General features: G+C 42.6%; 1 protein-coding gene across 6 annotated transcripts in view; it reads right to left on the bottom strand.

Annotated features, from left to right (window-relative positions):
- GRIA3 (glutamate ionotropic receptor AMPA type subunit 3) overlaps window positions 1–16,488 on the bottom strand; it is a 147,774-nt gene that overhangs the window by 32,160 nt on the left and 99,126 nt on the right. For all 6 annotated transcript variants that reach the window (XR_011004104.1, XM_068204843.1, XM_068204842.1 and 3 more), the window contains 2 exons: window positions 10,491–10,867; window positions 3,442–3,640 (listed from right to left, as the gene is read on the bottom strand). Coding sequence is in view for 5 of the 6 variants with exons in the window: in XM_068204843.1 (XP_068060944.1) it covers window positions 3,442–3,640; window positions 10,491–10,867 (576 nt within the window). In the remaining variant the exon portion in view is untranslated. The remainder of the gene's footprint in view (window positions 1–3,441; window positions 3,641–10,490; window positions 10,868–16,488) is intronic.

The raw sequence follows: 16,488 nt of genomic DNA, 5'->3' as shown, positions 1-16,488 counted from the left end.
AATTTGGAGTAAATGGCATTATATTGATTTGATAAACTGCTCGGATATGCTGAAACTTTAACTGAATGTATTAGAAGATGTTAATTCTAACAGATAGACCCTTAAAAGTAGCTTAGGGATTTGAAACTTCTTTCTCATACAGGCCTTCACCAACCTTCAAGAAAGAGAAAGAGGAATTTTGGAGTCCTTAATCTAAGTCCATGTGTTAATAAGTACCTCAGGAGAGGTTCTTTCTTTTCCTTTTCAATATGAATGAGTGCCCTTTGAAAGCCAAAAGGGAACTGATGTAATCTATTGATTGCCATTTAAACGCCTTTATAAGCTAATTAGCTCAAAATGTAAGATGTTTCTGAGCAGAAACCAGCAACAACCATGAGAATACAGGAAGGTTCCTCTGAATCTCAGATATACTGGGAGGACAAACGCCCTTATGCAGAGAATCACCAACAAGTGAGGAGTGTAAACAGTGTCTGCTGTGAAACTGTTATAACATACCAGCTCTGGTTGGCATTGTGAGAGCAGTGTTGGAATTGTGAGAGCAGTGCTGGCATTGTGAGAGCAGTGTTGGGACTGTGAGAGCAGTGTCATGCCAAAGCAGCACTGTGCAAGCCTCAGGCAGCAGTGGTGTATCCAGCTTAACCCCCAGAGCTGGGAGAGCCTCTACCCAGGAGACACCGCCGTGTTTAGGGAAACCGCCAAGACTGGAAAATAGGTCATGAGCTGGAGTCTGCCCAGGTCTGAAGTGGCTCAAAGTCATTACCATCTGTTCATCAGAATTGAGAGGCTGGTATCAGTCCAGTTTCAGGTATTCATACTGTAAAAAAAAAAACCTTCAAAAGTGATTTTGTCTGGAAACGGGGCTGGCAGAAGGGAGCCATGGCCTGGAGGAGCTCCTTTAGCACATGCAGACAAGATGGTGGGGAGCTGAAGCTCACTTACATGTCATCCCTTTATGATGCATCAGGAGGCAATTCTTCTTTTCTACTGTCAGTCTGGCACCTTCCACTGACCAACAGCAGCGATAAAGATCAGGATCTGACTAGTATCTTGGAGAAACATTTTAGCCTTACAGCTCTAGAAAGAGATATATCCACACAAGCTTCTTAATGGGATCTTGGAGAGACTGTCCTGAACCTCCTGCGTGAAACCATGACCCAACTATAAAGCCAAGTTACTCCCTTCTCACTGAGTAAATGATCATGAGCCACTCAGCTAACTGCTGTTTAAACTAGCAAAATGCTGGGGGAAAATAGGTGGAGTATATTTCCCTTACACTGGGGATAAGCATCACTGTGTACTCAAGAGAACTCATGGCTTTTTCCAATTCAGAGCACTGTCACATCCACTGATGCTTTTGGTAGCAGAGTGGAAATTGATGCCAAGGGAGAACAAGTACCCTAAAACACAGAGAGGCGCAGTCTGTGCTGCAGGACCTTGGAAAGCGAGAGTCCTCTAAGTTATTTAAAGTTTCAGCCACCTTTACCGTCTTATGAAGTCACTAATAAAGACTGTACAATGAAGTATTTATGTGAACATACGCATTTGTTCTAAGGCAAAGCTTTTGCCCTTTTCAAATCAACTGAAGAAGACTCTAATTACAACACTTTCATGGATACATCACTCTATTCAAATTAATTACTCTACAGAAGTTAATACAACTGAAATTATGTTGTGTGGCTTGAGAATGCCAGAGAGAGAAGCACACTTCGGGCTCATTCTTCTTCCCACTTGGCCCATACAGCCTTGCTCCACACTGCTGGGCCTCTGCTCTCCTCCATCCCCATGCAACTCCTGTCCTGGCCTGATGGAGCTGGCAGCTCCTGACAGATCAGCTCATTTACAGTCCTGCTTTTCCCAGCACCAGCAGAGACACACAGCTCATCTCAAGATTATTAGCAGCACAACAAAGCATTCATACATTTACGAGACTTTGTATCCTTTCACATGAAACACTCATTCCTTTGATCTCTCCTTGAGAAGGGGTTTCCTTGTTGTGTCAAACTATTAAGGAAATGAAGGAACATCCCCATACAATCCCTCTTTCTATATGAACTGTAACAAGGTAGTCAAAAGAAGGCATTTTCCCCCCTAAGATCAGTAAAGTAACTATAAACAGCACCAATATTTCTGAACAAGTTGTGCTACCTCTTTTGACAGGTTCACTCAACTAATTTTTGTTGTAGACATAATACTGCCTTGCATTGATAATTAAGCAGAATAAAATTTTTATACACTAATGTCACCCTTACAAGGTCAGTGTTTATTTCATAGGATTTTAAAACAAACAGAAGCTGCTGTAATGTACCCGTTACCACAGTTAATTACAAAACACTGAGTATCTCTTTTAATATAAAGACATTATAGGTAGAGTGCAAAAGCTTCATGAAATACTTTGCATTTCCTTTCAGGCTTACATCAGACGTCTATGCCATGTATTGAAATTTTAAGTAAATTCAAGGAGCCCTGACTATTTCTCCAAGGAGCCCTCAGTATTTCATCAGCCTACAGCAGCAAGGGTTTTTTTGTCTCCCTCCTCCCTCCTGCTTGCACCTGGCCAGTATGCATGACAGGCAGTAATTAGTCCTGCAGCACTGGCCACTTTTCTATACAAAAAAAATGTTGGTTTGAATGGCATCTGATTGGCACTGCTGAGAGAGAACCAAGAACTCCCTGAAAGGCCTGAGCATTCCAGTTCACCCTTGGAAAGAAATAAGAGCTTTTCAGGATGACGTTTTCAGAGACGTAAAAGTGGACTGAGATCTTATTTAGAGTTCCTAATGCCTCTCACCAAACTGTCTGCAGTTCAGCCTGTGGCTTGGCAAGAGGAGAAAGGAAGGATGATCTTACATAAAAGTGTGCACCTGCCCCTACCCCCTAATGTTGCAAACCCTGCATCTCCCTAACCAAGGTGAAAAACAACCAGAGTTCTGGGGTACAAAATTTTTACCCGACTGTCAGATACAGCCACAGCCAGACACTGGTGAGCAATGAAGACACAACAATGGCAGCAATCAATGCTCCACCAGGAATGAGCAGCACTAGGCCTCCCATCCCCCTTCATTCTGGCAAGTGAGCACCGACGTCGGATGGCATTACTGGCTGCCAGCTGGGCATGCACAGCAAGTAGGTCAAGAGCATCGCTCCTCGCAAGAGTTTTCTCTGCTAAATATTGTGCCAACCACTGCATTATTGCTTGTCAGACCGAGGCTCTGAAACTGGTGTTACAAAACCCTTCCTGTCACAGCAGAGGTTGGGTCTTCCATCTTGAGATGTTTCAGGTTAAGCAAAACCACCCATTTTTGGTAAAGTGCCTTTTGATATTAAAATCTGCACTCAGGCCTGTCCTGATTGCACAAAGCATAGGATGGCTATTACAGCTGCATAAAATCAAACAACTGAAACCCATAAATTAGGCACTAAAAGGAGATTTAACAGACTTACTCTAAAGAATTCTTTGGTTGAGCCTGAATCCAAAGTGCCATATGCTATTTCAGTTTGTTTAGCCAGGTCCTCTGCACTCTCTATGGGTGAAACCATCCTTTCCACCGTAAGGAAGGCAGCGAGATTGGCAGTGTAGGAAGAGATAATGATGAGAGTGAAGAACCACCACACTCCTCCGACAATTCGCCCTGAGAGAGATCTATGGAAAAACACACATCATTAAATTGCTTTGAAGACAATCCTTGATTTTTTTTTCTTCACTGAAGAGAAATTCACATGCACAACCCTTTTGTCTAGATCTTCCAGGTATCTCTGAACAGGTGGTCTGTGAGCCAGATCCTGATAACCTCCCTCAGGAGAGAAAAATCAGTGCACACCTGGTCTTACTTAGTGCAACTCTTTTTGTAGTCTTTCAGTGAAAACAAGAACAGTAAATTAAGAGAGAATTCATTTGAGGAGAGGAACAAGCTCTCCTGACTTCTACAAATCCTTTTTTGGAAAAGGCTTTTCCCAGAAGATTTTTGTTGTCTCTGCATGCCCAGCCTTTCCCAGTGCTGGACATGCTGGGATATGCCAGCATCATGTCCCTTTGCCCAGCTTAGAGGACACAAATGTACCTTTTACTGCATCCACTCCCAAAATGTAACATACAGTAAACTGTAAAAAGAAATCTGAGTAAACATGCAAAAGAATATACCAAAAATGATCCAGTAGCCTTCTCTCATCACAACCTAGCAGGAATTACAAACTGAATTTGCATACTGAAGTGAGAAGAGAGGCTGGTTTGGTTTATGCTTTATGTTAATTAAAATTTGCATGCTGCACTGTTCCAAGTCAAGCATATCCCTGCTTTATAAGCACCAGAGCAACAGAGAAGGAAATAGAAAAAAAAACTGTGTTTAGTTTTTGTTGCAGTCTTTGGTTTTCGTTTTTTTTTTAAAGGGATTCCATAAGGACTTAAGAAAAAGCCTATTTGCAACATAATTACAAAATGCCTAATGGTCAGAAGGTCTGGATCTTGTCAGCAAGAGCTCTTGATGCTTTACAGCAATTGAACAGCCTCAAAGTATTTAATCTGGGCTGAAGGATGGCAGTGACACATCACTCAGCTGGGTGGGGAATTTCATTGCCATGTACATTGCTTGTTCTTCAAATACAGCATGTTGACCAAGAATCATTTCAACTGCTGAGACAAAGCTATTTGATGTTTTCCCTTAGCTCTGCTGACACCAATGGAGGAAGAATCAATCTCAGACACATCTGTGGAACCTAGGTGCACTAGTCCTCAGTTTGTGCAAAGAGAAGAAATAGGAAACTCTTACCTGTTTATTTGTTTCCTTCAAGCCCCTCAGTGCCATCCCCAGACAGTGGGTACAAGTTGTCCTACCAACAGATGGAGATAGGCAAAACCCAAAAGTCTCATGACGTGCCCCCACCCCACACACACAGGGGAGTTTGCTGGTAAACTGCCCCGTCTTGGCCAGAGCCTGAGATTGCCTGAGCCATTAAAAAAAACTCGCCATTAAATTAATCAGAAAAAAAAAAGGAATTAAAAAACGTATCCATCCAACATTAAAAATCATAACAAAGAAAAGAAATCACCAACACAATAAAAACAGAGAGCTCAATCTGGAATATGTGAGAGGGATGTGGAGAAAGGTGAAGCACCACTGTTCTCCACTCTCCTCTGCCCAAGGAGCCAAAGCAGCAGCTCCCACTGAGAGGGAAGACGAAGGCTGGTTCCCCAGAGTAGGCACACATCCACCAGATCACCCGCAAGTGGAGGCAGCCTCCCTGCCTGTCTTGATGGCCTCCCAAGAGGGTAAGAGGCTTCCAAGTTTCAGCTTGGGCTGTGCAGCCATTGTGCTCACTAACACAAGGCTACTGAGTTGCTGCAAAGGCAATTTGCAGCAATATAAATAGAGAATAATGCCTGCAGTCAAGGACTCTACCTTACTCTACATTCTTTGTAGGTATCATGTGAGTGGGATTTTACAGATGGCTGCAGGCCTTTTTGTCCAGCTTCCTTAACAGGTAGGGTCTCGGCTTTAGCTATTTGGTAAAGCTTGATACCCTCTTACTTGGGCTGACACAATTTTCTCCAACTACAAATCAGCGCCTGCTGAACTTGTCACATAAGGCTTCCTCTGGAGCCAGCAGAGAAAAAGAGAAGAGCCTGACACCCTCAGAAAGAGATTTATCTCACTTGCTGTAGTGTGGGATAAATCTAAAGTTGTCCATCTGTCTCATAACTTCGGAGGGAACAAAGATGCCTCACTAAAAACCACAGTCTATTGCTTTCAGACGGCTATGTCAGGTGAAATTTGTCCTCCTTTAGCTTCTTTCTTCACTACACACTTTCCATTTTCAGAGAAGACCTAGAGTTGAACTTTTCCTCCCTGCAGTGATGTGGACAATTTCAGAGCCAGATTGAGGAGGGGTTTGGCTAGCAGGTCCAGCAGATGAAACATCTACTTCCCTACTGCAGGACAATCTCTATCAGGAGTTCCCAGGTTCCCATGGCCCTCTTGTTTAAGGCAGGTCTTGAAATAGGGAGATGAAAAAAAGACTTATCAGTGTGTTCTGATAAATTCAGTGGAAGCATTGGGAATAAAATGGTATGTGTTCATTTCCCCTACAGTTTCCCATGGGAAATCTCTTACTTGCTTTGGTAGCTGCCCCTTCTGTTGGTAGGACAGATGGGTTGCTAGGATGGAGAAGTGCAGAAGATAAGCGTTTTCCAAACCAGTGAAACCTCAAGCTCCCATCGCTGCAACAATAAAAGGTTTGTGCCAGGCTGCATGTTCAGACAGCATCCTACACACTGAGAAAGGTAAAAATACCTCACCCCAGAGTCTGGCAACCTGCATGAACCAAGTCAGACAGATATAGGACAAAGACCACCTGAGAGGCAGGAGAAGATGGGAACAGGGGGGTCCCGTGACAGAAAAGGCACTTCCCTGAGGGTCCTACGTGCAAGAGAGGGGTCTTGCTAGATGGGGACCAGGGCTGTTCTCAGAAGAATTGAGGTCACTTCAAAGAAAACTGGATGTCACTAGAGTTGTTTCTCCCAGAGTCTTCCAACGAGCACAGAAAGAAGGATTAAACAGCAGCTACTATGGAGCAGTCTGGGCTGACATAGCTGTCACTTGGTGTCACAGGATGAGGCAAAAGAAAAATCAAATAAACCACAAAGTTGACACTGAAGGAAAGACAGACAGAGAGATAAGAAGAAGAACATGGACAAGCATGGCCTGGCAGCCTCCTTGACCAAAGAACCCCAGCTTCCCCCATCCATCTGCTCAAACGAAGACTCCTTATACCCACTGCAGGGGCTGGTGTAGAAGGACACAGGAGAAAAAGGGTTAGTACAGGTACACTGGGCTAGGAATCAGAGAGTGCTGTTTGGTTTATACCGTGAACCACAGAAATGTTTTTCTATTACTCAGATAATAATTGCAGAAAACTCAATCAAGCTTTTAGTACCAGCACCATTGTTTCTGATGCAAGCCATACCTGTCCACATGTGCAATAATATAATTAAAAACAATCAATTAATTCTTTAGCTTAATATAGTTTCCCAAATCACCTCAATTTGTATGGCATTATTTTAAAGTGAATTAGAGTGCTAACAAATGAGAGGAGCAACACAGATCTGGAACAAAAGGATTATAACTCAATTGTCAAAACAAAGTCAGATGGTGATTTCAAAAGCAAGTAAACAGGAAGAGTGCATACCTTGAGAGGAAATTTAAAAGGAAGCATGGAGTCAAATGAGAGCAAATTAGTAACATGAGAAAAAACAAACTAAACATTCAAATTCACATTCAGGTTCCAGGAGAACAATACATATAATACATTCAAACAAAACCTAATTTATGAAAATAGCTTGGATTTTGTTTCTGCTCAAGGCCATAAAAGATATTTGATTTCCTATATTACAGATACATAATAAGCTTCTCACGCTACTCCATTTTTAATTGGGCTGTTTGGATCGATATATCCAGTTGTTATGCTGACAAATATCCCTGACCACCTGTCCTAGTGGGGAGCCCCTGGATATGCTGAGCACGGCTCAGCTGGTACCCCCAGGCTCGGGGCCCAGCCCTTTGCTGGCACGCCCAGCCAGCCCTCGGCCTCGGGGACACAACGGGCAGACACGGCATCTGAAGCGCTGGCTTGAGATGCTCCAGCACAGGAATGCCAGTGGGAGTTTCAGGAATGTCAGGTTACCTTCTCATTGCTACTGTGAAAATCCCACAAAGACATTCCCATGGCCTTTAATAGGAGTCTCTTGAGACTTCTGCTGTGAAAGCAGGGACCTAGAAATACACCCTCCAAATGACCAGCTTCGACATAGTTTTTGATAACCCCCCTGTCTTTTTCCATCAGCAATTAATTAATCTAGCCTTTTTGTTCTACATGAATAAAGAGCAAAATGAAAAGACATGCTCTCATAGAGATTTCAAAGATACTTTTGCTCAGAACAGTGTTACAAATTTGACTGTGTTTTTTCCCGATTCCATTTGCTCTACGCATCTTACATAAAAGCAAGTTTAATAATCCACTTTTGATCCCTCAAAAGTGAATTTTCAATGCTTTAGCTCACTATGCAGAAAACACAGCAGCCTTTGATAGCAGAACAAAACTGCTGAAATAAATGATTACATTAAGGGATGCACTAACCCCCAGCCTTTGGCTGCTCTCTGATTCTGTTTAGACGACTCCTATTAAATACAGAGAGGAGAGTATAGGGATATATCCTCTGGAATATCCACACAGCATACTCACCGAGGATAGATCTAACTAGTCATTAGATGTCACAGCTGTTCCACACAAAGGCAGCTGAAAGAGCCTTTATCAGCAAGTACAAAAGTGATCTCTCCAGACTGCTTGTCGGCATCTCTCTACGACTGCTGTACGCTCTCATATAAGAAATTTATTCAGACAAAACTCACAATGGAAGAATGAAGCCCCTTTTAGTGGCAATAAAAGAGTACGAAACATTCATATAGTCAATGTACTGTGAATGGCGTAACCTTACAAAGATATGGATTAAGAATAGAATACTTGGGAATAGTCCCTTCTATGTGAAAGAAATTTGACATTTTAATCAACCGAAATCAACATATCAGTCAAAGGAAGAGTTTTTGGAATTTAAACCAAATATTAAATTTCTATTTTTTTCCTGTAACAATGCATGTAACTGCCTGGAATGTTCTCATGGAAGACAACAAAATAACTGGACAACATCTTCAAATGAGGGCCATATATTAATACTGAGCTAATAGCTTCTAATGGACCTATAAAATAAATAAATATAAGGCTGTCTCTCTCCATTTTTTGGTAGGTATTTCCAAGGCACTTATTGTGGTTGTATTGAAAAAAAACCCAGTGTGTTGCACTTGTTATATAAGGTGAATGGCTGACCATGCCAAAGAGTCACATGAGAGCTTCCCAAAAATCCTATGCACTTTTATTTAACTGTCAATAACCAGACCTAGCGGAAACAGTGCAATGCCTGCAGCTTTCCATGTGATGTCCCAGTGCTTATTTCCCGGTCCTTTATATTGGGCACACACATGGTCAACAGCAATTTAAATGTTATCACTACTCATCCCTGTTAACAGCAAGCACTGGGGCAAAGTGTCAGTGCAGGTTTGAGGCGTAAGGCAGAAACAAGGAGTGCAAACAGGGGGAGGAGGCCAACAGCTGTCAGTGCACAGGGAGCAGCACACCCAGACACCAGGAACTGGGGAAACTAACAAACACGAATTTATAGGATGATTATTGTACTCTAACTGACAAAATCATGATTCTTCCCAAGAAACTTCATAGAAATTTTGTCACTTGCTTCAGTGAGGCAACTCAAGACTCCTAATGCTGTATGGACCAGGAAAACCTGGCACCTTTTCAATGATTCAGGTATTGAAAAAGGCAACCTGGAGATCAACAAGGTGCATTTTGAATGTCAGTACTTCGGGAAAAGATCTTACTCTTCCTCTAAATAGCAACCTTCTTAAATGGAAAACGGCATTCTGTTTGTCTCAGCAAGTGTTTTTAATAAATAAAATGGCTGGAAACTGGTTATTAAATTATCGTTATAACATACAAAATTATTGCTCCATCACTAAGAAATGAGGTAATTTTACTGGTTATAACAAAGTATTTTACCAGTGTAAATGCAGAAACATGATAGATGTTATTAAAGAACAACTTGTGGTATGCATTGTTCAATTAGAGGGAGCTTCACTATTTTAATCTGGTGTTAAAAATGCTTCTATAAAAAGAAATATAATTCTACAGTAGTTAATAGCAGTGCTCTCTGTTAAAATTGGTACTAACATAAATCATACTTTATTACAGTCTTATCCAGAAAGAACATCTTCATGAATAAGAAAAATCTTTATGGAAACTGGCAATGCTTATTAGACCATATTGACTATGAACAGAGGGACAACAGATTAGACTGGACTGAAATAACAATACACATAGAGGACAGTAGCACAGTACATCTGGAGACATGAACATGGGCAAAATGGTGGTAAGCAGAAGGATGAAAGGATGGTTTAAGAAGAACAAAACTGGAGAAATTAGGCTAAAAAAAAGTAAAAAGACTAGCAGGAGCCTTGATGGGAGTGGATATGATTTAAAGTGCTGTTGCATGTGACTTTTAAAAATAAATCTTATTTTGCAAAACAGAATGTGTTATTGCACCAAGGAGATGACCGTAAAATGAGATATGCAGCAAAAACACGGTAGCCCTCCAAGCATTGCTGAAAACAGAAAACCCTATGCATTTTACAGCCTCAACATGGTGAATATAAGTTTGGCAGAAATGCATAAATGGCATCATAAGCAATGCTACTTACTCTGGAGGCGAATGTTAGCAAGCATGGTGGCTTGATGAAGATGCTGAATATTGAATGAAAATGTCAAAATAAAAAATTTAGAATTAAAAAGAAATTTGAGAAAGTAACATATATGCACCATGGCATCAGAAAATGACCATAAAATGCAAAAAGGTGATGGAGTGATATGGAACAAACCTTGGAGAAATATCGCATCCTTGCTGCATAAAGGCACCCAGGGAAAACCAAAGGCTGTTAAATATTCCAAACTCATTTGGAGGGTCAGGAGGGTTCTGAGGGTCACGTGGTTCTTCAGTGTTGTCTTCCAAGTGCCACTCATAAGGGCTGAATCTGCTGACTAGGAAAAGAACTACGCTGACGCCAATGTAAGCAAAGACTATACACATCCAAATTTCATAAGCCAAAGGATCCAGGAAAGAGAACACGCCCGGTTTAGATTTCTGAGGCTTCTTGATCATGATGGAGATGCCCAGGCTCATAAAAGGTTTGGAAAAGTCTATGACTTCTTCTCGCACCAATGTTATGGTGAGGGGGGCAACAGCTATATCTGCTCTCTGAAAAGGGAAAACAAACCCAAGTCAGTTACAAATCAGACACAATAGAATCACAATCTAGAATCTCAGGCTAATGAATCAGATGATAAATTACAAGAGTGAGTGGAAATAAATTCTTTGAAGGCTATTTTGCAGTCGCTGAATTTAAGGACTACTTGATATTAACAGAAAATTATTAACAAGTAAAATTACAATCAAATCTGTGTAAGGGGCTCATGACAGCAGCAGATGTTTCTATTAAGTTAAAATGGATGAATAAACACTATACAGCCTGGACAGTGAGATGGCAACCAACACAATGTCATTTTTTAGTAATAGTCTGCAACCACCCATTTGTCTTGAAGACTTTAGACAAATTCTGTGTTTGCTATATTTTAATTTTCTCTTTTCCATTCTTTCAGCATGTTCTCTTGCCTTATTGATTAGTTCAAGATCTTTAAAAGGAACCCATAAGAAGTAATCTGGCACTGAATTTCAGCTGCACTTGGGTGCTACTACTTGTATGCTCCTTTAAAACTCCACTGGAGTAAGGGACAGAAGGGGGATAGGAACCAAACGCACCCTTTCTGTGGTCACTGAAGAACAGTTAACACAGATTTCTGAATCCCTGAGGAGTAAATAGCCTGGATAATCTGAGGAGAATGCTGTGTCATGTATGAGCTCCTGTCTTAGAGACCTTGGCTCTACAGGCCTGTAACAGACTGTGCTCTGGGGCTGAGTCACCTGGAAGCACAATTGCATCTATTGCATCATTCATCATTCACCTGTGTGCTGGTGAACGAACACCCTTCCCTTCAATCTATACACCCTTGCTGGATTTCATGGGTTGGCAGGCATGTAAAAGCAAATTACTTAGTTTCCTGATTAAAAATAACACTCCAGAACAGATTTTCAACATATTTAATTGTACCCGTATTTCTATGCTACAAAGATTCAACTCATGCTACTTAGATACCCTAGCCTTGATCCAGCCAATCACTCAAGCAGGTGCATTTGTATGAGAGTGGAATGGAATGCTAAAAAAAGAGCCTTTTCATTTGAAGAGTGTTATGAGAGTCTATATACCTACATACAATATTTTAAACACTATAACTATTCATGTTATTGATATTTTTGAAGAGGGTCTTTCATTGGCAATTAAGAATTTCAGAAAGAAAAAAATGTTCCTTAGGGAAACCTTGACTTATCAGTACCTAAACCACTGTGCATTTTTTAAATCAGATTTTTTTCCCCACTAGTAAATAGGCATCTCTTTCTGGTGGAAAAATAAAGCCTGATTAAGTGGAAGTTTGAATAAAAGTTAATGGGAAATGTTAATAAGATACAATTAAAATCTGTGCCATAAAATAATTGAATATGCCTCTATGTAAATCTGATGGTGATGTACGTGACTGTCATTAATATCTGCTTTGCTCCTCCTCCTAGCTATTGGTTTGGGTTTTACATTTGATAAGCAGAAATGGCAAGGGCTTCTCATACAGCTGATCAGAGTATCATGGGCTTGGTGCCTGCTGGTGCTCAGCAGCACCGTGCAGCCATCCTGGAGCACGGCTCAGGGTTTGCAGACCAAAGCCAGCGACAGCCTTGTCAGGTGAGGGCTGGTCCCCACAGCTGCCTCTCTCTGCAGGGCGCCAATTTGCACAAGGTTTGCTCCAGCCACCCAGGAATATCTCTCAACAGCTCATACCAGCACGTGCATCTACAAGGTATGTGCACAAGTTCACTGCTTGGAATAATCTGATAAAACCATGCCTGTGCATGTAAGGAAGCCACTTGGAAATCATGGCCCTGGGTTCCCCCTCTGACAGCCCTGCTCAGTCCCTTTTGACAGTCATGTGTACTGGGACACTGCCTTTCCCCTTGAGTGGCCCTTTCCTCAAGGAGAAAACCTCAGCTGATTTGTGGCCACTTACTGCAAAAATCTAGCTGAACTTGGCTTGAATATAAAAACTGAAAATGCCTTTGGATGTCTGGATATTTACTGGCTTTGCAGATGGATGTGTTCATCACCTAAGTAATGGAGAGAATGGAGGGGAGGATATGGGTAGAGTGAGGTAACATCTTTGGAAGATGTTGGAACTTGTTCACTGAGGAATTCCCACAAAACATATATTTCTCTTATAGCTGCTGCTTGTTGAGCTCCTGTTAAACACCAGATGTCTGCAATCAGGTGAGATTCACACAGAATATCAGTTTTAAATGTAGTCAGAGTCCACAGCCAGCTGGAAGACTAAACACTTTGACCATGCCACTGTACTTCCTGTTGAACTAATGAGGTACTTACAAATTAATCCTTATCAGAGCTAGCTTAATGGATCAGAAACCCTGTGGAGACTTAGCAATGGTTCCATGTAAAGTGAAGCTTAGGTGGGAGGCAGGTGCCTTCCCACCAGGCACTTCTGCACATGGACTGCCAGCCTTGGAACACCCCGTCAAGGGAGGGAAAGGTGCTTCAGCTGTAAGAGCATTTCGTTTCTGAAGCATTTTATGGACTTGAAGAATTGTAATTCTCCCAAAGTAATATTTTAATTGCTAAAGTAGACATGGTGGAACTCTTCCTAAGTGCTGATGCAGCATGCAATAAGGTGTGTATCTCCTTCATGCACAGCTGAGTTCATGCAGGATGTTCCTGTGGGGGATGAAGCTGATGCTGAAGCACAGACAAATCACTTGTTAAAGCCCTGATTGTTACCATGTTCCTGTCATACAGGGCAGATTTCTTTGTAAATAATTTCAAACTGCATTATAATATTAAATGGGATACAAATACTAATTTTACTGATACATCTCAATCTTCCTGCTTTCCTACCATGCCTACCAAAGGCATTCACTGTATTGGAAACACCAAAAACCACCCTCATCCTTTAGTGAACAAATGGTTTCTGCAGAGGGAACAAGCATGGCCACACTGGGTCTTGGGAAAGCAGGACACTGATTGACCAGCTACAATCCAACACCCAAATCTGGTTGCTCACCACTTCCCTGAATATTAGCTGCACTAGGGAGGTTAAAAAACAGTTCTCTCTTTGCTTATTTATTTAGAGATACAGTATTTGAAATGGAGAGCTTATGGAGAGCTCTAAGCACCCTAAAGGATCATTAATAACTGCAGCACTGTTGAGAATTTCCCTCCCTGTTATGGCTGCAGATAAGCAAAACCCATACAAATTGAGCTCGATTAAAAAGAACACAACTACAAACATGCCCTTCTTCATACAGAACTGGAGAGGGGTTTAAGAACCTCAACAACTGAGCTTTGCTAATCACTCATGACTAATGGTGTTTCAAACATCATCTTCTCTGCATTTGAGCCGGGCGAGAAATGTCATGGATTCCTCTGAGGCTTGTTCTGTCTTTGCCTACTAGTGTGGGAGGGATGGATTTAGAGAGGACAGGCAGCACAGAGGCACTGCCCACTCTGCTCAAAGATGACCCCAGGGAGCTGCAAACCTCCAGACTCTTATGGGGAGGGAGAAAAAAAAATAGCAAATGGAAATACTCTTCTACATGGAGAATGAAAAATGGTAAGATGTTCCACCTCTGTAATCCAAACGGAGGAATGGGATTCTTCTGCTTACAGACCTACTGATGACTCAAATTCAAAGCTGTGCACCAGAGACAGTGAGAGATCTGCACTGTGCTCCTGCCTGCACAGGCTTTGGGTCACTCCTGCTTGCAGAACTAAACACCTTCTTTGCTTGAGGGTCACTTTTCAAGAAGAGGGTCTGGATTGGTAAATCACACTTTGTGTGATGGAAGCCAGGCAGCACCCCAACTCTGTGGAGACTGGAGCAGAGGGACACTGACCGACTTCCATCGGCAGCCAAACCTCTGCACACCCCAAAAGTGCTGAATGCAGGTACACAGGGGCACCAGAAGAGACTGCACTGCAATGGTGACTGTCTCAGAGCACATTTCAACACTTCTCAGTGCAGTCTGAGGTTTCCAGGTACCAGAAAAGAGCATCAGACAGAGCAACACATCACCTGTGGTATCAGCTGGTAAGAGCTACCTTTGTAAAGGCAGTGCAATGTCCCCACGGATATTCAGGGTGTGTTGAGAGGCCAGGTCATGGGGGCAATGTGGTTTTAACACATTAGCTCACACTTATTTAAAGCCAACAGGTCATACCCACTAGCAACATGCTGCATTGAAGCCTTAATGTGCCCTAGCTGAGCAGTGTAAAAAGGTATTAAGGTGTTAAAATGGTAGTTGGCCCTGTCTGCCACAGTTTGCCAAACTTAAATCCATTTGTGATTTCTGTGGATGCCCACAGCTCATTCTGACACACCCCTGCCATTCACAGATGGAGATATAAAGGGTACATCTGCTTTTGGGGCTGTGGACATATGAGTGCATCCTCTGTCTGTGCTTGGACTCAGGTCAGCCAAAGCCCAGGACCACGGCAGCGTGGCTCTGTGCCAGGGCTGTGGTCCTGTCCCCCGCTGCAGCTCAGCCTGGCCAGGGACCCCACATCTGTGCATGTGTACAGGACAAGGGTCTGTCAGCTGCAGGGCAGCAACATCACACAGCTAGGCAGCTAGCTAGCTAGGGGACCTGCACCCAGGCTTCCCCCCTGCAGAAACCAGGAGTGAGGAGCAAAGGAAAAGCTTCACCCACTCATGGCACAGTCAGGCTCTGTCACAGACTAAGAGCATGTGGGAAATTTCAGGAAAAGTAGGAATCAAATTAGTCTGCCTCTCTGCTATGATTCAAAGGCTGTATGTGCCATCTTTAGTATTTCTCCATGCTGCTGGTAGAGCCAGAGAGGCCAGCCCCACACGGGGTGGGTTACTCTGCTCAAGGCAGGGAGATGTGTTGGTGGTCCCGCTCGGACAGACTGCGGAGGCTGCTGTGTTCCGGGGACTGCCTGTCCTTTACATCCCTGCTTCATTCCTTTGTGCTATTTTACATATTGAGAGGTTTTTATAAAGGCTTGTTTCAACCTGAGCAGAGTTTTAAAGGCTGTAAGGTCTGGCTGCTCTTTTCATTCCCAAAGCATTTGTAGTTACAATTAAGATCTGTGTTAAAACTACTGTCAATTAGCCTCAGCGCTGTGAAAAGCATCAGGCCCGGGAAGGGATGGCTTCCCCTGGCTGAACGGGGAAGGAAGAACAGCAGCCTGCTTTAAAAGGGGAAGAAGAAATAAAAGCCTACAGAAAGAGGCTGACCCCAAAGAAGAGAAAAGACGACTGTCTAGTGCTCAGCAGCTGGTGGGTGCAAAGCCCCGAGCACAGGGGCCGAGGGAGGGGCTGCTGCTCCTCAGCCCCAGCCAAGGGCACGTCCTCAGCCCGTGGGTCACTGCAGGACAGCACTTGCCTTGCTGGATTGCTCTGCTGGTCAGATTTAAATAGCGATTCAGTCTCCTGGACTAAGAATGATTTAGCTACTTCCCTTCTGAAATGTCCAGGAAAAAAAGCTTTACCTGTTTTCTATTTTTATTTTGTTGAACATTTCTATTATTCTTTGGAAATTTCTCTTAGTTTAAAAAAATAACAGCGCTTGAAAGGCTATCTGGTAGGATGAAGAGTTTTATTTTGATGCCATCAAAGTGAAAGCGCAAAATTAAGGGTTTTTTCCAGCCTGAACTGACACTTTTTGATTTATGAAAAACCAAATAA

Source organism: Anomalospiza imberbis, chromosome 14 (genome assembly GCF_031753505.1).
Source record: "Anomalospiza imberbis isolate Cuckoo-Finch-1a 21T00152 chromosome 14, ASM3175350v1, whole genome shotgun sequence".
Taxonomy (NCBI): domain Eukaryota; kingdom Metazoa; phylum Chordata; class Aves; order Passeriformes; family Viduidae; genus Anomalospiza; species Anomalospiza imberbis.
Note: the sequence above shows the minus strand (reverse complement) of the source record. Positions and strands in the feature narration are given on the sequence as shown.